Source organism: Apodemus sylvaticus, chromosome 2, assembly GCF_947179515.1.
Source record: "Apodemus sylvaticus chromosome 2, mApoSyl1.1, whole genome shotgun sequence".
NCBI classification, from domain to species: Eukaryota; Metazoa; Chordata; class Mammalia; order Rodentia; family Muridae; genus Apodemus; species Apodemus sylvaticus.
In genome coordinates, this window is record NC_067473.1 from 115,711,091 (window position 1) to 115,732,427 (window position 21,337).

General features: G+C 48.7%; 1 protein-coding gene across 2 annotated transcripts in view; it reads right to left on the reverse strand.

Annotated features, from left to right (window-relative positions):
- Sfxn5 (sideroflexin 5) overlaps nucleotides 1-20,248 on the reverse strand; it is a 125,192-nt gene extending 104,944 nt beyond the window's left edge. For both annotated transcript variants that reach the window (XM_052174163.1, XM_052174162.1), the window contains exons 1-2: nucleotides 20,113-20,248; nucleotides 6,307-6,375 (exon numbers count right to left, since the gene is read on the reverse strand). In XM_052174163.1, coding sequence (XP_052030123.1) covers nucleotides 6,307-6,375; nucleotides 20,113-20,220 — 177 coding nt within the window. In that variant the 5' untranslated portion in view covers nucleotides 20,221-20,248. The remainder of the gene's footprint in view (nucleotides 1-6,306; nucleotides 6,376-20,112) is intronic.
- Nucleotides 20,249-21,337: the final 1,089 nt, after the last annotated feature.

Here is a 21,337-nt window from a genome sequence, read left to right on the forward strand (position 1 = left end):
CTGAATTTGGAACTCCTGGAAAAGCACTGAGCCACTTCTCCAGCACCACTGTTTGTTTTTAACAGTATTTCATGTACTTGAGATTACGTTGGATTCCTGATCCTTCTCCTGCCTCCTCCCAAGGGCTGGGACTGCAGGCTCAAGCTATCGGCCCATTCCCCCAACTATAGTTATTTATTCTAACCTACAATACACTCAACATAGTTCTGAATTACTATATTGATATTAGTACTGAGTGGGGATTATTATATGTTAATATATTTCGAAGGCTGGGAGATGGCTCAGCAGTTAAGAGCACTAGCTTCTCTTCCAGAGGACCCTGGTTCAATTCCCAGCACCTACATGGCTTACAACTGTCTATATATCCAGTTCCATAGGATCTGATTTCCATTTCTGGTCTCTGTAGGTACCAAGCAGACATATTGTGCACAGACATACATGCGGGCAAAACACCCACATGTACACACACACACATACACACACACATTATACTATTTCAGTTTACACTCTCTGTTTTCAAGATGATCACTTGTTAGCCTTTAAGTAACCAATTCATGGTACTTTCAGATAAAATTAGGATGCACTTAGACCTAGGTATATTGTCTCATGTTGGGAGGCAAAGGCAAGAGAATCATAATGTTTTCAAGGCTAGCCTAGGCTACATAATGAGTTCCAAGATAGCCTATGCTACAAGGTGAGAGGCTGTCTTTAAAAAGAAAAAAGAAAACCCAGGCGTGGTGGTATAGAACTTTAATATTCGCACTCAGGAGGCAGAAGCAGGTAGATCTCTGAGTTCAAGGCCATCCTGGTCATCATGGGGAGTTCCAAGCCAGCTAAGGTGACATTGTAAGACACTGCCTCAAAACAAGATAACAATAAGGACAAAACCCATCGAGGATCAGGGAAGACACCATCTGTAGCCCTAGAACTCTGGGAGTGGATGCAGGAATTCAGGGGTGGCGGCAGCTACATTGTGAGTTTTGAGGCAATATAGCAAGCTCCAAGCTAACCTGGCCTAGAACAGGAGATCCTTGGCTGCCTCCCTTTTCCCCTCAAAAACAAAACAAACAAACAACCACAAAAAGGTGCCATGTAGTCCAGCCTTGCCTTTGGAGCTCAAGACTGCATAGAATCATGGCCTCCCTGGGAGGGTGTGGCATCTCCTGTGGGTCTCTGCAAGCCTCCTTTGATGAGCTGGATGCTGCACTGTACCCTGGACAAGAGACTCAGTCCCCCAAGCTCCCCAATCATCTACTTGCAGCAGTTTCATGACCCATCGCAGCAGTGCCAAGGATTCCTTGGAACAGTCATGGAGGGGACCCTTGTACAACTTTCTCCAGCAAGGAATGCGCTCCGCAGAGACCAGCCTCATCTCATGTGCACCTCATGTGCCAATCTTCCTGTTCACCTGTCTTCCTGCTCCCTTCTCACTGTTTGCTCCTCTTCTTCTTTCTCCCCCCTCCCCTTTTAGAATCAAAAAGCACAATTCTTTCCCCGCTGTCAAGCAGAGCCACCTCCTCCTCTGAAGCTCGTTCAAGGCATTCCAAGAACAAAGACAGCCTTCTTCCTAAGAGAAATTACGGTGGATAAAATTGCCTCTGCCTCATTACACATACAAGGGTTGGAATCTTTTTAAAGCTTGGCCAGTTATAAATTGCAAGCCAACAGCTGCAAAACCTTCTGAAGACGATTCTATCCACAGACTCCGAAATTGCCTCAGATCTGGGGCTGCAGGTGGCCAAGCTGCCCGGGATCGTTCCTCTCTGGGGACCTCCAGCTTACACAGACACCTTCTTGTGTCCTTTACTGTCCTCTCTGTCCTCAGACCTCCAACCAAGCAGTCACCACTCCATACTGCCTTCCAGGACACCAGCCGCAGGCCTATAGACATGCGTTCCAGTATAGGGGGTCGGGGTGGGGGCTGGTATAGCATGTGTCCCCCAGCCCAGAGGGACTCACTAAGGTCAGAGACTCTCTCATCTCACTACCTTTGTTTCTGCTGAGGGCTGAAACTGCTGCCTTGCTGGCCTGGAGGTCCATGTGGGGCCCTGGCAGACTGTGAGGGATTCAAGATGTTCTGAGAATACAGAATTCCCAAGAGGCCCACGGGTGCTCCTAGAAACGATCCTCAACTCCTGGAGGACAGTAAAGGGAAAGGCCTAGAAGACCACCATACATCTGTGAGGGAAGGGAGCGTGTGCGGCCTGAACGATATCTGAAAGTCACTGTTGCCTGGGCTAATTTCTAATTAGTAAGCATCTACGTTGCTTGGACATTTTAACTGTGGAAAATGGAAAAGGGGGGACCTGGGGTTTGATTATTATTAATTGGTAATAACTAAGTAACCAGCCCAAATGGGTTAGTATTATATAAAGAAGTTGTGGTCTTTCAAACTCAAGAGTTCTGCTAGGCATGGTAGTACATGCCTGTAATCCCTGCACTTGTTGAACTGAGGCAGAAGGATTACAGTGAGTTCAAGGCCAGCCTGAGCTACCTAGTGAGTTCCAGGTCAGTCTAGACTAAACAGCAAGACACCATTTTATAAAAAAAAAAAAATCAATTAAAAGATATCAAAATGAACAACAACAACAACAAAAAAGCAAAGATTTGAAGCAAGACGTAGAAGACGGAAGACAGCAGCAAATGTAACTCTGAGTGTGGGAGGGAGGAGGGCGTCCTTGGAGGAGGAGGGGTGGGTTCGGAGCACAGATGGGATCTGTGCCCTGCAGCACCTCCTCTGTCCCCAATGCCTCCCTGCTCATGGCGGTCTGAGGAGCACTGAGGGTCTCCCAAGTCCAGCCATCCCCCCCCCACGAGACCTCCAAGGCCACCATCCACATCCCCAGCCTTAAGTTAAGCACTGGCCTCCATTTACTCCTCACAAGCAAACACATTTCTGTCAGGATTTCAGAATTAGAATTGTATCTGGTTTTGAACAGCTCTAGAACTTTCTGGGATGAAATATTACTGGGCTCAAAAAGTAGTCTTTTGAGTTTGGTGCTCTTCCAAATTTTATGTAGTTACCTCCAGTATAAGAGAATCCAGACAAAGTCTAGGTATTCAGCAGACTTGGCTTTTTAGGGATGGTAGGTCACGAGGGCCAATAAAACCAGACACCAAAATGTCCAAGCCTTAAGTTTTTGCTGAGGTGTAGTAGGAACCACATATCAGAGTAATCCCCACACTTCATGTTCTGGGATGCTACCCAGGTACACTACAGGGTGGTTTAATGTCCATGTATCCAGAAAGCCTCGTGCTTTCTCCCAACATGCCTTTGGGTTAGTGATATACAAATGTGTTGGGGATCTTTCAAAATATAAGTGTTGGACCTGGGCAGGAAGCTTGTGAGTTTAGGGCTTAGCTTGGGCTAGCTCCAGGCTAGCCAGAGCTCCACAGCAAGACCTTGTTCCAAAAAATCAAACCCACAAACAAACAAACAACAGAGGCAAGATTTGAAGACACCACCTGAGAGCAAGTCCACCCTGAGGCTGTGGATCACGGTACAGGTACAGGTAGGTACAGACAGACAGGTACAGGGCGCTCCGGGCGCTTCTGGCAGGCAGGAGGCCGCCTCCAAGGCACGGTAAGGAGCCTCAGGGAGCAGAGCATTCAGGGATGGAGCTCAATTCTGCTGCGGGCTGAATGACCTTGGCCAAGTTCCGAAACTCGGATTTTTTTTTTTTAATAGGAATGCAAACTCATTAAGCACTGAGTCCGCAGGCAAGTGTGCCTGCCCTTATGCCACCCTGGGATGGCACTGTGTGCACAATGAGCCTCGACTTCATGGGTAGAATGGGATGTGTCATAGCAGCCTCTAGTGGGACAGATCTTTGTGACTCTGATAAGCTGAAGGATATGGAACGTTTCAGTCACCACAAAGGTATGGCACATGTTTGCGAGGGACCAACATATTTCCTCTGCTATGAGCATGGCAGAGGTCCGTGGGTCTAGAATCATGACATGGAACTGCAAGGATATGTGTGTTGTGTATCAGTTTATAAAGGCAGGGCTGGTGAGAGAGCTCGGTGAGTAAAGACACTGACTAGCCTGAGGAGCTGAGTGCGATCCCCAGAGCCCACACGGTAGGACAGACCCAGGTCCTGTACTAGACCTACACATTAAATAAACAAACATAACACAAAATAAAAATAAGGGGGGCTGCAGAGATGGCTGAGCACTGAGGAGCACTCGCTCCTCTTCCAGAGGACCCAAGTTCAATTCCCAGCACACCTGTATTCAGCAGCTAGCAACTGCTTGTAATTTAGGGCTCTGACATCTTCTTCTGGCCTCCTCGGGCACCAGAACACACATGGAGAACTTCATGAACACATACATGCACTTGCACACACACATGTAAATAAAAAGTAATAAAAATGCATGTTTTAAATAAATAAAACCAAAAACACAAAAGCATGGGCTAATCACTGTGTGCTATTCATAGGAAGGTAAATCTCCACATTCATTTGTCAAATTCATAGGAAAAGACACACTTCTTAGGTTGCCCCTGAAAAGAATCATTTCTTCAGTTTAATAATACTGATTGCTTCTCAGGCTTTTGGTTAAGGTCAAGAGATAACAGCAAGTGTCACTCGAGGAAGTGGAGCCTTCAGGAGCATCCTTCATCGCTGATGGGAGTGTCACATGGAGAGCCACTTTGAAAAGTAGTATGATAATTTCCTAAAAAGTCAAACATATATTTTCCACTTTTGCTTTACAAGCTAGCCATCTTGTTCCCAAGGCCAACCTGGTCTACAAAACAAGTTTCAACATAGCCAGGGCTACCTCGGGAAACCCTTTCTCCAAAACAAAACAGAAAGAGAAAGAAGAAAGCATACATCCACACAAAGGACATTTGTAGCAGCTTTATTCATGATAGTCACACACTGGAAAGGGTCCAGATGCCCGATAACAAGTCAATAGACAAATTCTTGAGCGTGTTTTCAATGGAACATTTCCCAGCATTAAGAGACCCCTGGCTGGCAGCTGCAGCAGCACAGGTGAATGACAAAGCATGACACTAGAGGGAAGAGGTGGCTGTGGAATTCAATTAGCACTTGCAGGCTAGGAACAGCATAAGGAGACGCTGGTGGGAGCTGGGGACAGAGAGGATTGGCTCTACAACATAAGCCAGCTTCGAGAATGATACAAATGCCTTACCCCCTGTGTGTGTGTATACACACGTGCAGGTGCATGTGCCTGTGTGTGCAGTGTGCATGTGGAGGCCAGAGGTTAGTTAACACTGGGTGCCTGCCTCAATCACTGTATGCCTTATTTTTTTGGAGGCAGGGTATTTCAATGAACCTGGAGCTCCTCATGTGACTAGTCTGATTGAGCATCACAATGATCCTCCTGCCTCCACCTCTACAGCTTACTCAGGAAGGCTACTGCACTTGGCTTTTTTTTTTTTTTTAAGTTCATGTGTCTATGGTGTTCCTGCGTGTACGGTTGCACATGTGCTTGCATGTGTGCATGTGGAGACTAGAGGACAACCTTGGGTTTGCCATCTACCTCCTTTGAAGCAGGGTCTTTCATTGGTCTGCAGCCACCGACGACTGAAAACACTAGCTCACCAGGGAGGCCTGGGGTCCTTTTGTCTCTGACCCCCAGCACTGAGGTTAGCAGTGTGGGCTGGAACACCTGGTTCTTCACACGGGTGCTGGCGATAACTTCAGATCCTCATGCTTACGAGACAAGCCATTTACCGGCTGAGCCATCTCTCACATGATCGTGGCCATGAATATGTGGCTGAATATGTTTGTCAAAATTCACAGAGCTGTACAATTTTCAGAGACCAAATAATGCCTTAACAAACCAGGCATCAGAAGCTATGGACAGGGGTCACTCAGGAGAGGGGGCACTGAGCAAGGAGCATAAGGAAAGGTCTCTTTTGCTCTGCTAACCACATCCGGACTGCTGGATCCCCACCCCCTGACCACACCACGCTGGAGCTCTAACCCAGGGTCTAGCACGTGTAAGTGAGTGCTGTATTACCACCTTGGGTCCTGTTTGAGCTTTTATGCTAAGTATATAATTTACATAATTAGTAACAATGACATTGAGGTTTCAATAATAGAAACACTGTTTCTCTCAAGAGTCCAGTGAGAGCCAATGGAATTGTGGGAGAAAGCTCACAGCACGTGTAGAGACGCCTTCTTGGCTGACTAAGCTAGACAAACACAGAGATGTATGACCTTCCTCTCACCTCCAACCTTTCCTAATTTCCTCACCTCCTCTTCCTTTCTGAAAGACCCACACATTCCAAAGTGACAAGGAGGTACAAAGGCCTTTGCGCTGGCTGTAACTCACCTCAGTGACAAAGAGTGTTCGAGGATCGATGATGTCCAAGAAGTGCCTGAAGCGACCGTAGAAGGATGTCTGGGGAAGGGAGAGGAGAATCAATCAGAGGCTCAGGATACTGGTGACCTAACCCGCAGTTCCCGGATTCTCCATGTGGGTGGGTGACAGAGGCCGCTGAGACCTCAGGGCTGGGAGCGTCTTAAAATCAACTCAGAGAAAATTAAGATACCTCATAACCTTTGTGTGAGCCACCATACCTGTTAATCTCAGCACTCAGGGGGCAGAGGCAGGTGGATCCCTGTGAGTTGGAGGCAAACCTGGTCTACAGAGTGAGTTTCAGGACACCATGGGCTATGTAGAAAGACCCTGTTTCAAAACAAGCAAACAAACAGAAATGACACATCATGACTGGGGCTGAAGAGATGACTCAACCATTACAAGCGCTTGCTGCTCTTGCAAAGGACCTACATTTGATCCCTAGCACCAGCTACCTATCACTTAAGTTCCAGGGGATCCAATGCCCTCTTCCGGCCTCTGTGGGTACCTGCATTCACATGTATACACACACACACAAACACACACACACCTTTCCTCTAGGTGTCTCCCATGTTTTCTCTCCCCCTGCCGCGCTGTCTGAGATCTAGTCTAAGCCCTTCAGAAGTACTCAAGGGTCCCTAGGTACACAGGCACCTTCCTTGCTGAGGAACTCCAGAGAGAGAGCTCGCCCACCCTTCACGGGCCCCTCTCTGAGGTTCTGCTCTGCCTCCAGAGGGCAGCTCCCCCCAGGCAGAGAGAGTATGGCAGCCTCAACTCACAGCCCAGGCCCTTCTTCAACTCCCCCTGCCCTGTTGCCACGGTGAAGCACAGACCACAGGGCCAGCTCCCCTAGCCTGGCCCAGGAGCAGAGGCCCTGGAAAAGGAGGGCTTTGTGCTAAGCAGGCCACAGGCATTCAAGCACGCTGAAAGGAAACCAAGCAACAGGGCCGCTGGGCCTTCTGCCTGAGGACAAAACCAATAGGGCAAGACTGAGCTGAGAGGGAAAGAGAAGGTGTTGGCTAAAGGATGAAGGGGCAAGATGCAAACAGTGGGGTTCATGCCTCACTGCACTCTGGGCTTGGCCCCAAAATCCTCCCCAGAATCCCACATCTCTCCGAGTACCACCCTCTGCACAGTGACGGTAACTGAAGGCCTGACCCACTCATTCCCCCTCCCTCACTGCTACCAGGACAGCACATGATGCAGCCAACTCCTGCCCTTCCTTCCCAGTAAAGACCCTGCAGGGTTCCCCTGAGGAATCCTAAGGTTCCCAGGCATGCCAAGCCTATTCTTGACTTCCAGCTTTTGCCCACCAGCCATGCCGCATGGGGCGGCCCCTCCATTCCAAAGCAGAGGCCAGAATAAGCCTCGGCACTTAATCCTAAACCAAATACGTTCTTTCCTAACCTCTATAGTCCGAGTGAATGGAACTAGTCTCCACTCACACATACACACACACACACACACACACACACACTGCACACTCATTTATACTGTGCAAAATTTCATCCCTAAGAATACAAAGGAGAGTCCCCAGTGTACTGTTCATGAATGAACACCAAGTCAACTTGTGCTTTCAAGCAACAATTACGATATTAAAAATTATTATGATTTCACAAAATGCATGCCATCAGCAAGAGTACAACTTAATAAGCAAGGAGTCAGAGAGGGGGTGGAGTGCGCGCGCGCGCGCGCGCGTGTGTGTGTGTGTGTGTGTATGTGTGTGTGTGTGCTAAGCTAGTACTCCTATCAACTACACTACAGCCCCAAGACATGCAGGCACTGAAGGATGAACAAAAAGCAAAGATGGCACCCAGTCCATAAAGAACCAGGGTTTTCTCCAAGAAATGGCTGGTGCCAGGGCTGGGACAGGGATGAGAGAAAACTAATATACTGTGCGGTTTTTAGAAAGTGGAAAGTTAGCCGGGCGGTGGTGGTGCACGCCTATAATCCCAGCACTCTGGGAGGCAGAGGCGGGAGGATTTCTGAGTTTGAGGCCAGCCTGGTTTACAGAGTGAGTTTCAGGAAAGTCAGGGCTATACAGAGAAACCCTGTCTCCGAAAAAAACAAATACAAAAAACAAAACAACAACAACAACAAAAAAGTAGGAACTTGGGGTTGTAAGGATGCCCCAGAGGTTAAGAGTACTTGTTGTTCCCGCAGAAGACCTGGATTCGGTTTTTAGCACTCACACAGTGTCTCACAGCCATCTGTAACTCTAGTTCCAGGGGCTCCAGCAGTGCATAAATCCTTGCATGCAGGGAAAACACCCATACACATGAAAATAATGAGAAATACTGCATCTATGCTAAATTTCCTGAGCACAAGGACCATATGAGTTACGGAGTCCGTGCACTGAAGCATTATGGGTGAATGATTGGAACCTACTCTCAACTAGCTGAGGTCAAAAGCAAGTGCCCGAATAAGTGCGCAGGGCAGCAGCAACACCCGACAAGCAGGTGCTATTGTTTTATTTTCTTCCAGACTAAAGATGTCCTTAGTAGTGATGTGTATCTCTGCTCTGTTTCCAGCCTTTCCGGTCACCTTAGTGGCTGCCCCTTGTCCTCCAGAGACAAGAACGGCACGGTGACTTGAATAGAATACACATGAGGTGGACACGGGAGCATAAATCTTTAATCCCAGCACTGAGAATCTAGGAGGTGGACAGATCTCTTTCAGTTTGAGGCTAGCCTGGTCTACATAAGAAGTTTTAGGCCAACCAGAGATACACAGTAAGACCCTGCCTTAAATAAATAAATAAATAAATAAATAAATAAATAAATAAAGTAATAATATACAGTAAGATCCTGCCTCAAATAAATAAATAAATAAATAAATAAATAAATAAAGTAATAATATTCTGTTTTTAGTGGCTATTGTAATTTTTTAATTATTTATTTTACTTAATGTGTATAAAGATTTTGCCCAAGTGTATGTACATGGACTCTGTGCATGCTTGGTGCCTGAGGGTAGAAAAATAAATAAATAAAGTAATAATATACAGTAAGACCCTGCCTCAAATAAATAAATAAATAAAGTAATAATATTCTGTTTTTAGTGGCTATTGTAATTTTTTAATTATTTATTTTACTTTATGTGTATAAAGATTTTGCCCAAGTGTATGTACATGGACTCTGTGCATGCTTGGTGCCCGAGGGTAGAAGAGAGGATGTCAGATCCCACGGAACTGGACTTACAGACAGTTGTGATGAGCTACCATGGGTGCTGGGAACAGAACCCCAGGCTTTGACAAGAACGACAAATGTTCTTACCCACCAACCATCCTTCCGGACCCTGAGCGATATCTTGAATAATAAGCTTTAGAGACTAGGGGTGCTTAGATGACCCCCCCTTCCTCTTTGGCTCCTGGTTTCTACTCACAGACAGACCTGACATGCAATGAATGCAGACTGATAAGCAGCCCATGGTCTTGGGACTTCCTGAAGGGACTGTGGCAGGGGAGGGGTGGGTACAGCTTCAAAATAAGGGCAGAAGTAGAAAGCAAGCTGTTTGGGGGTGGGGTAGGAGGAGCAGGATACAGGTGAGACTCTTCCAGGGAATGGTGTAAGGGAAGTGATTTCTGGAAGAGGCCCCCAGATGGCTTCCACCTCCTGACTCACCCTGAGGTGATCCTGTTCCAACCCTCCAAAGGTCCTCTGTTCCTCTCCACCCTAGCCACTGTTGGGGATGAGCCCCGATAAAGCATTTGCTCCACAGACCTCTGCAGATGGCTGCCGGTTCAGGCCTGGAGAAAAGGCAGGCTGTACATGCCTAGGAGTTGCTCAGAGCCAATAACTGACTAGAGAAATAGACCAACAAAGAGCTAAAACTACCACGATCCGTGCTCAAAGAAGGTGTCATGAAGTGCACCAGGGACCCTCAGATCTCTTGCTGCTTCCTCCTGAGCATGTCCAGGAAGCTAGGGCCCAGAGGCAGCAGAGTTCACCGAGCTCAAGGTAAAGGTCAAAAAGTACACCAGATGCCTGGATTCTCATTCACCTGTCGAACTACCTTCTGAAAACCTACTGTGTGCTCCATACTGTGCTAACAATGAGAGGAAAGCCAGGCTCACTGACTATAAGAGATTGGAGAAGAATATTCACGGGATGCCTAGCATTTTAATTGAAGTCTAAGGTTTCAAAACTCTATATTGATCTGCTACATTTGAAATATGCAAAGGCCTTTCCAGATCTTTTCAATAAGTACTTAGAAATATAGGCTGGAAACTCACAAAAGGAGCCGGGACGCTAAGCACACAGGGCCTGTCCGCCCACGGTACCTAGGGGACTGCCCTTGAGTCTGGTACTCAGTCTCACTGACTCACTGCAGCAGGGAGGCTGCACCGCACAGGAACTCTAGGGCATCTGCCAGGAAAAGTCCAGAACACTTGGTACACTAAAGGTGTGCTTTAGCCACTTATCAACCACTTCCAATGGACAGGACCTAGGACTGACCTAGGTCCAGACTGAGACAGGACACGGGGTCTTGTTTCCATGGAAACTACAAAGTTAACACTGCATCAGGGTGCAGTGTTGGGACCAGACACTCCTTGACACTAAATGCTGGGGTTGACTGAGAAGCAAAGTGGCATTTTTCTGCCAATGGGAAGGTATGCAGGGAGCTAGGGCTATAGCTGGCCAGGGTAGCACTTGCCTCGCATGTATAAGCCCCAGGACTCCGTTCCCAGTGCTGCAAAAAAAAAATCAGAATAGGTGTGATCTGAGGACCTGGCTCAGTGGTAGAGGTTACCTGTCACAGGAGAGGCATCACGAAAGGAAAATGTGCATGTTTCATTCTTTTTAAAGTATATATACATATATGTGTGCTTGCTTGTCTATGTGTTTGTGTGCTTGCATGAATTTAATCTGCACATGTGTGCCGATTATCCAGAAGGCCAGAGGGCGTCAGATGCCCTGGAACTGGAGTTAGATGTGGTTATGAGCTGCCACGTAAGTTCCGGAACTGAAGCTGGGTCCTCCGCCAGAGCAGAGAGCACGCCTGACTGCTGGGCCATCTCCCCAGCCCTGCGTTTCATTCTTGAACACAGCACTAAAACAGTGAACTTCCAACCATCATAATCTTAGAGTTTCTAGGGGATGGGGATGGGGAAGATGGATCAGGAGTTAGGACATCTGCCTTCAAGCATGTATGTTAGGTAGGCGTGGTGGTCCACGTGTAACAACAACCTTGGGATCCCAAAGCAAGCTGGCTAGCAAGATTAGGCAGTGGCAAGTTCTGGGTTTGATGAAGACCCTCCCTACCTCAATGAGTTAGATGGAAGAATGACGGGATGACGGGGAATGATTGACACCCACCTCAGACCTCCACTGTAGGTGTACACAAGTGTATGCATACCAACATACATGCAGAAACATACTTACACATACATGCAAACCACACACACACACAGACACACACACACACACATACTTGAAAATGGGGGAAAGAAGAGGAGGAGCAGAACTAAGTAGCTTCGGTACTTTATGGCCGAGGTAGGTTCTTATTAGAAACAGTGTTTCCAAATTCTGTCAAAAAAACATTGTTTCCTTGCTGAAAAACTATTTCCTCGCTGAAAAACTATCTCCTCGGTGTCTGTCCTTTCCTGCCTGTTGAATAGCACAAAGATTTGACTTTCTTGGTCTGGTTTCATTTTACTTTCTCAATACTTAAAGTGTATCGTCGCCGGCCCCTCCTCCACCCCATTCAGCTCCATCTTTGCTTAATCACCCGGTGCATTTTTTTTTCTCTTTCCTTTTTTCCTTGCTGGACGAATGAGTCAACGAAATGATTCCATCCTCTTCCCTTCACAAGCTAGGTGAGTCAGCGCACTATAGGTAGTAGCCCTCCCCCAGCAACCCCAAGCTGACCCCTTCCCAGGTTTAGCCCAGCAAAGCCAGAGAAGAGCTTCTAGTCCCAGACCCAGCCTCTGAATCACCCTTCTTCAGGAATTATTTGCACAGGATCAAGCAAGTGAGCAGTCAGCCTGACCCTTCACTGAATCCGTGAGCAGCCCAGACATCCTCACTGCATCCGCACCATCCCAGCACCTGGGACTTCCCAGGCAGGCCACACCTCCAGGATGCTGATTCCATTGGTCTGGGGTAGGCTTCAGACGGCAGTATCTAGTTAGATGCCTACCCAGGGGCTGGAGAGATGGCTCAGGGGCTGAGAGAGAATACTGCTCTTGCAAAGAACCTGAGTTCAGTTCCTAGCATCCACACCGGGTAACTCAAAACTGCTAGTAACTCAAGATCCAGGGAATCGATGCCCTTTTCTGGCTGCTTGGGGCACATAGACTCATATGTGCACACACATGCATGGGCTTAAGTAAAAGGTAAAATTTTAAGAAGAGGCCTGCCCAGTGTTCTGGGGAGTTGTTGAGTCTCCTCCACAGCACAAATCCCAAAGGCTATTTTGACAATAGTCAGTTCATGCAAAATAAACGATTAAAAGACAGACCTGGCTGCAGGGGACTAGTATTCTACAAGTTTATCCCAAGCAAATTGTCTGAGAAATAGACTCACAGGCACATGATTCGGTCCACACCAATCTCTCCATTGTGATGAGCGGGGGATGGAATGATTGACATCCACCCAGAGTCTCTCTGAGTCCCACAGGCAGACTGAGCCTGCACAGACTCTCAGTTCAGGTCCATCTTAGAGACCAGCACTCATACATATAACACACTCCGACTCCAGCCATCTGATCAGGTAAGAGATTTCTGAAGGAGTTAGAATACTGAAGAGGCCGGGCAGTGGTGGTTCACGCCTCTAATCCCAGCACTCGGGAGGCAGAGGAAGGCAGTGGAAGGCAGATCTCTATGAGCTTGAGGCCAGCCTGGTCTACAGAGTGAGTTACAGGAAGGCCAGGGCTACAAAGAGAGACCCTGTCTCAAAAAACAAAACCAAACAAACAAAAACACTAAAGAAGTGAGCTCACTAGGCTGGAAAAATAGCTCAGTGGTTAGAGCACTGGCCATTCTTCCAGAGAGGGCCCAGGTTTGATGCCCTGCATCCGCATGGCAAACTCCAGTTCCAAGGGGTCTGATGCTCTCTTCTGGCCTCCATGGCCAGACGCATATACACACGGTCCACAGACATACATGCGAAGCGCCTGTTCACATTAAAAAAAAAAGACAAGTAAAATAAAAGAGATGGAGAAAAAAGGTAAACAAACAAACAACTGTGATTCAAGAAGAGAGAGGCTGAGTGTGGTAGTTTCCTGTTCTGGGGCCCAACTTGCCAAATCAGTATCTGAGTCTGAAGGAAAGAAAAGAATGGAGGGGGAGGGTGGAAGGTGAAGAAAATGAGAGGGACATTGTGGAAGGGGACTGAGCAGAGAATGAAGGAGCCCCCCAGATGGGCTGGGATGCTACGGCGTGTTGTCTTCTGGGTCACATGACTGGGACACAAGCACAAAGCAGCCGGGAGAACCTGGGACCAAACCAGTCAACATCCCAGAGTGCGTGGAGGGAGGCTCCCAAGGTCTCACCCCTAACAAGCTGCTACTGGCAACTGAAGACTGCTGAAGAAAGGGAGCCTATGGGTCTTTAGGGGTGTGGCTGCTGGTAAGTCCTCAAGAAAATGCTCCGCCCCCATGTCCATGCTCGCAACACTAACAGGACTCAGTTATTTATATATAAGATTTTGTTTTTAATTCTGTGTCTGTGTGAGGATGTTGGCACATGAGTCTAGGTACCTGAGGGGCAGAGGTCAGATCCCCTGGAGCAGGAGCTACAAGTGGTCTTAAGTCTCCTGGCAATGGATGCTACAAAATACCCCACCAGCTCTTCCCAACACTGCCCAGGACAAAAAGTGAAGAAAGTGAAGAGTAGAACTTAGATGTTTCCCACTCTTTTGTTTTGTTTTTGTTTTTCGAGACAGTGTTTCTCTGTGTAGCCCTAGCTGTCCTGGAACTCACTCTGTAGACCAGGCTGGCCTCGAACTCAGAAATCCACCTGCCTCTGCCTCCCAGAGTGCTGGGATTAAAGGTGTGCGCCACCACTGCCTGGCTAACTAACTACTTTTTAAAAGAGACTGAAAACAGAAGAGGAAGGGAGAAGAAAGAAAGCAGGTCTCAGAGGCTCTTAGGAGGTGAGCTGTCCTCTTCCACTAGGAATATGGAGTAGTGTTTAAAAACAAAACAGAGGGCTGGAGAGGTGGCTCAGCGGTTAAGAGTACTGACTGTTCTTCCAGAGGTCCTGAGTTCAAATCCCGGCAAACACATGGTAATTCACAACCATCTATAGTGAGATCCGATGCCCTCTTCTGGTATGTCTGAAGACAGTGACAGTGTACTCACATACATGAAATAAATAAATAAATCTTTAAAACTAATAAAAATAAAAACAAAGCAGAAACACGGGACAAAAGAACAAGCCCAACAGTGCCACAGAGATGCAACCAGCCACATCTGAATGAGGCAAGTTCTACAAGGCAACCGCCCCCATTTCTTCAACATGTATGAGGGGTGAACAGGAGAGAGAACCAATAAACAAGCCTGCATCCATTGGTCTTCGAGTTTCTCAGATTTTCTTCACTTTTTGACCTTGACAGTGTAGGGAAGAACTGGTGGATATTTTATAGCACATCTTCCGTTTGGGTGTGTCTAGTGCATTCCCCATGGATAGACAGAGCTGCAAGCATTGAGGGAAGCACACTTCAGAAGTGATATGTCATCTATATCGCAGCTTGTTACAGAGGTTTGAGACCCAGGGGCTGGAAAGACACTCAGCAGGCAAGACATACAAATGCTCTTCCAGAGGGCCTGAGTTCAGATTGCTCAGTTGTTACCTGTACCCACATCGGGGACTCGACTGCCTTTAGCTGTAGCTCTTGGGAATTTGATGCCATGCCCTCTTCTGGACTCCAGAGGGATCTGCACTCACCTGCACATACCCAACACCCCCTACCAACACACACACACACTTTCTCTTAAAAAGTAAACCTTTAAAAAAAAATTAAAATTTTAAAGATAAAGTTTTGTGTGCCACACATGTGTGAGTGCCCATTGGGGCCAGAAGAGGGTGTCAGATCCCCTGGGGCGGAAGTCACAGGCCCTGTGAGCCATCCGCCTGAATCTTGGGAACTGAACTCTTGCCAAGCAAGAGCTCTTAACTGCAGTGCCATCTCTCCATCCACCAATTTTGATTTCTTATTTGTGACAAATGTCCATTGACCATGTGAGATATTAAAGGAATTTGTGTGAGAGTTGTGCAGGAATTCTATCTTTTAACTTATGTAAATCTAAAAGGATTTCACACACTCACCCTTTTTTTTTTAAGTTTGTAAAACAAACCAGGCTGGGTGTGGTACCTGAGGAACTACAGCTGAAGTTGTCCTCTGGTCCCCACACACAAGGAGTACACAAATGCAACACACCCGTGCAGGCATACACGCGCACACACACACACACATACACACACACACACAGGCACACCATGCACAAATCCTTTTTTAGACAGACCCACTCACTAGCTAGTCAATGAAATATCAGGATGTTCAGGTTTGCTTCAGAGCAATTCATTGGCTGAGAATAGGGAAGAACACAGGGAAAATAAAGTTGATCTTAACCTGGAAAAGCTACAGTTGAACGATGAGCAGCCAGGGGTTAGAAAATGAAAGGCTCTAATTCAGGGGCTGAAAACCTCCAGAATAAGAAACACTGTCATAAAGAGGTCTCTCCTGGGTCTCTAGTACCTCTATCCTACCCACAGGGCCATGTGCAGCACTGGCCTGCCTCACTGGACCTCTTGGTTTGTTTTAGAAGGCTTTAGAAACATTAACTCAGCAGCCAGGTCGTGGTGCACACCTATGATCCCAGCACTCAGAAGGCACAGGCAAGTGAATCTCTGCATTCAAGGCCAGCCTAGTCTATAAAGAGAGTTCCAAGACAGCCAGCGCTACAAAGAGAAGTCCCGTCTCTAAATAAATAAATAAATAAATTGTCAGTAAATAACTAAGCCTGGACTCTGAAACTAGGCTGCCTGGGAAGTCACTGAATCTGTTTGTGAAGTGCAAATTTATTACCTAAAAACTAGAGGTCATTTACCTGTCACAAAAGGCCAAAAATTTTTCATAAGCCATAGCCCTGCGGTGGTGGTGCACACCTTTAATCCCAGCACTTGGGAGGTAGAGGCAGGCGGATTTCTGAGTTCGAGGCCAGCCTGGTTGGTCTACAGAGTGAGTTCCAGGACAGCCAGGGCTACATAGAGAAACCCTGTCTTAGAAAAAAAATTTTTTTTCATAAGCCAATATTCAAAAAGGGGTAGGGGATGGTTGGCCACCATCAACATCTTATGGAGAGAAAGGCAGCCATAGAGAAAACCAACCCATCAGCCTTTCCCTACCCTCTGATCCTGCTCAGTTGCGGCCTCTCCCCCTGCCCTCCTTTATAGAGAGACCTTTGATCCAGGAAGGGAGGAAGGGCTTCCAGAGCCAAGCAAGACCTCAGTTCACAATCCTACAAAAAGCACTAAGGCTGGGGCTGTAGCTCACTTGGTATTGCAATTTCCTCTTAAAGATTGGAACAATGTTGCCATCTTCCAAAATTCCCAAGTAACAATTTAGCCTTTGGTCCCCGGTACCCCATAAAACTAGGTGTGCTGTTGGCACACCTGTCATCCCAGCACTTCAGAGGTGGAGGCCAGAGAGCCAGGAGTTCAGGGTCATTTGTGACTGCATGGGAAGCTTGAGGCCAAAAGAGGATACATGAGACTCTGGGAGTTGGGGTGGAGCTCTGGGATGGGCTATGGTTTATGACCCACTGTCAACAGAATCTGCCAGGCCAGTACAGTCCACTATCAGCAGTCATTAGACACCTACTCTGTGCCAAACTCTGAGAACAGGACCCAGGATCCAGAAGAAGATAACTGGGCCCAGGCAAGGGATGTAGTTTCATTGATAGAGGACTTGCTTAGCATGTGCACAGCTGGATTCTATCTCCAGTACCCCATAAATGTCATGGCTGCTCATGTCTGGAGGTAGAGACAGGAAGGTCAGATATTCAAGGTCATCCTTGGCTACATGGAGAATTTTGAGACCAGCCCAGGAAGGAACCTGTCCACTGAGAAGTATGTGGCAAACTAACTGCCTTTAGAATTTCCTCTTAAAGACTGGAACAATGTTGCCATCTTCCAAAATTCCCAAGGAACAATTTAGATACAATTTGGCCAATTGTCAAAATCAAAGGCTTGTAACTGAATTTCATTCAATTTCACAAACCCCATTGGACAGCCCCACTCATTCGCAAAGTTCTGTGACACACCTCATCCATCCAGACATTGTGCTAACGTGATAACCTAACCTGACAACATCGTGACAAGGTAGGCACAGTCCCTGATCCCAGAGGATGGAAGGGAAGAAACATGGCAATAAAGAAGCCAAGGGCGTGAGGCTTCTTTGAGGAAATGATGCTTTGTGGATAATGTAGGGATGAGGAGGAGCTCAAATAGAGTTGAGAGCAGGAAACAAGAGATGTCCCAGTAGGTAGCCCAGGCATGGGAGAGAATAGGATAAGCCTTTGGGTTAAAAAACACCAGAATGGTAGAAAGAAAGGGGCGAGTGGAGAGTCAAATGTCAAGGAGTGGGCCCTGAAAAACTTTGGGTCCCTTCGGATGTGAGTTCTATGTCTCAAAAGCAGAGGAAACCACTGCAGGCCGTTAAAAGACGCTGCATGTATGGGAGTCACCTGATCAGACCTGCATTGCTGGGACTCTGCCATAGAGGAAAGGGAGGAGTTGGGAGAGGGCCAGAGTAGGACTGGAAACCCAGGAACCTGTTAGAGGTTCCCACGTTGGCCAAAGAATAAACAGTGTGGACTGGGTTAGCCTTGGAGAGAGGGTGGTGAGGGCAGCTCTTGGGGAGAAGAGATCACAGCCTCTGGCTGGGCTGGGGCAGGGGCGGAGGGGGGCGGAGCTGGGAATTACAGAGCAGAATCTAGGCTTAAGACTCCAGTCCATGGGTGGCAGGCTGAGCTGTTTGCAGAGGGAGGAGCGGGTGTGGAAGAAACAGAAGTTCTCAGCATGGGTGACTCTGACCTGCTCAGCACCCCTTCTTATCAGGCCACGAGGCTGCCAGCCGTGGAAGCCTCAAGAGAGGCTCCAGCATACTCCACAGATGTGAACAGCTGCAAGAACTAATCCTCCCCAAACACACTCCACAAAAGTGAATAATACCCCAGGGCAGGACACCAATACAAGGCACTCAGTAAATGCTGGGTAGATGGATGCCCCAAGCGCCATCCAGATACCAGACACCAGAGAAAGCCCTTACTCAGTTCATGTTATTAAAAGCCCAATTGCCTCCCGGTAAGACCAACAACTCTTTTTATCAGGAAAAGGACTAAGGGAATACTTGTAAAGAGTAATCCGCATCTGCAAGGTTCCCCCTGGGGGGTGCAGAGGAGTCTGGCATTCTGAGGACCACTGGAGTGGTGGTTCCAAAGACAGCAAGTGTTTCCCAGTCGGGAGTGCAGGCTCACTTAAAGGATGAGTAGGGAATGGGGTTGGGAACAAATGAAGGGTCACTCAAGGTTAGGCACAAGCACCCCTCACAGCGTCTCAATAGGTGGCACTTTACACTAGCTGGGACATTAAGTCTCTCCAGATTCCTCCATGCTGAGACAGTCTATTTTTTCTTAAAGAAACCAAGTCCCATTTAAACACTCTAGGGACGTATCCTCAGAAAGCCCAGCTCGACGAAGTTGTGGGGCTGAATCCGGACCCATCCTCACCTCTGCGCCCAGCCACATCCCACCTTTGTAGCATTTCCTTTCTTCCTTCAAAGTTTTCTCTAGCACACTGCTGCCGCGATGGCAAGCCCAGGGTCACTTCAGCTTTGGAGGTAGTCAGAGGGTCTGCGGCGGCTTTGACTAAGCTCCCAGACTCCTGGCTCACAGACCTGGACCTCCGGTTCCAGGGCCGAGTTAGTGATGGCCTGCGGGGTTCTGGGTTTGTGTGTCCCCAGGTAAGGTTAATCATAGTCACGGTGCACCCTGAAGAGCCCAAGCCGGTGTGGATGGGGGCCAGCGCTGCGCAGCGCCGGGGAGCAGCGCGTGTAGGACTGGGGCGCGCTTGGGACCCTTGGGAGGAGCGCGGCAGCTCCGGAGAATGACACAGCGTTTCCCCGCACCCGACTCTCTCCTCGTTGTCCCAGCCGCATCCGTGCAGAGCGCACTAGCTGGCCGGCTGGTCCCATCACTGAAGCCCCGGCCCCTAGATAGGGATCAGGTCGCTGTACCAGTGCACGCGGTCCCATCCTAGGGCACTCGCGGCACCTTGCTGGAGGATGAGGAACCGGAGCATGACCGTGGGGCGTGACCAGGGAGTTTTGCCCCGAAACCGTCCCGCAGCTCACAAGGAAGGTCAGTCCCACTCGGGGAGAAGTTGAGAAGCGTACCGGCCACACCGCCGGCCCATGCAGCATAAGACTGGAACTTTGCGCCTAGGGCGCATTTGCCAGAGCGACCCTTCAGAACCACTCGGACCCGGGACCGCGACCCGCGTGGCCAATCACCGAGCGACTCGGACGGGGGCTGAGCCAGGGCGCAGCATCCGCGGAATGACTGTGCCACCCGCCAATAGGAAACCAGAGAGGGAGTCCTCGCCCATCTGGTTGCCCAATAGGAAAGGAGCCGCTACAGCCAAGGTCCCCGCACTAGCTGTAGGCTCTGGTGGCCGCGGGTTGGAGACCCTCGAGCTGAAGTGACTTTGCAAGAGATTTGGCTCGGTGCCTTCCCCTGTGTCTCCCTTCCACCCGCAGGCCGCATCCCGAGCCTCACCTGCTGGAAGCGAGGCTTGCCCAGTTGGAAAGGGGGCGCATCGGTGGAGGCGTTGGAGGCACTGGCCGCCGCGGACGCCGCCGAGGCTGTGGTCGCTGTATCCGCCATGGCCACTGACGCCCGCAATCTCCAGCCCTTTTAAAATGTCCCTCCTCGGCCCCCGCCACAGTTGCCTCTCCCGATTGGCCGTGAGCAACCGCAGCGAGCCGGGCGCGCAGGGCCTTCTGGGGAGTGTAGTTTTCCCCTGCTCTGAGCCTGACAACCCCAGACTGTGGAGAGTTGCACCCACGCAGACCTGGTCTCGGTTTTCGCCGCCAAAGCAGCAGGCGTCCGCAGTCCTGGGAATGTATGTAAATGCATGTAAGGGTGTACGTTCAGGCCTGAGTCTTAGGATGAGGAACCCCTACAAACGTGGACACGACCCGGGATCAAACAAGCAAGGACTCCAGGCAGAGTAGGGTTAATTTGGATGGCCTTCAGCAAGGAGTCGCACTGCGGGATTTTTCTAGTTTCGTCTATCAAAACCCTGCCTTCAGCCATTCTGCCACTCTCTGAAACGAGCCATGCTCAAGCTGCTGTGACCCTTTAACATTCTACTCATTTTTTATCATGCCCCGAGGCGATTCTTTTTCTAGGTTCCATATAAGCGTTCATCAATTCCATCATCCTAATTCCACAAAAATCCACTTCCGGATTCCGTACTACACGGCACTCTTTTTTTTTTTGCTTCGTTGCATATAGCTCAGGATAGCCTGGAACTATGTAGCACAGGCTGGCCTCAAACTTGTGATCCTTCTTCCTCTACCTCCCAAGTCCCAGGATTACAGGTGACAGCTAGCACACAAATTATGGGCTTAAATATGGTTTCCTACTGTAGGGGAGGGGGGCGTTGGATAAATCTCTGCAGATATAGGAAGGCTCACACCAGGCACTCAAATGCATTGGGTGAGTTAAATATCCAGAGCTTAAGCATCCTGAGACCCTACTTCTTTTGACCTAAGGAGGTTCCCTCTAGGCCTAAGTACCGAGGACCAGCAACAGGGGTATCCCAGGAGCTTCAGAGAACATCAGGGTAATCAGCACACAGCCCTGCGGAATGGCAGCCAATGGCAACTGCAGCCCCAGCTCAGTGGTGTGGGTGTGAGCCACACTGGGTATGGGGTGAGGAGATGCTGGTTTCACCCAGGACATAACTCCACTCTAGGGAAGCCTCTGTCTCGTGGTA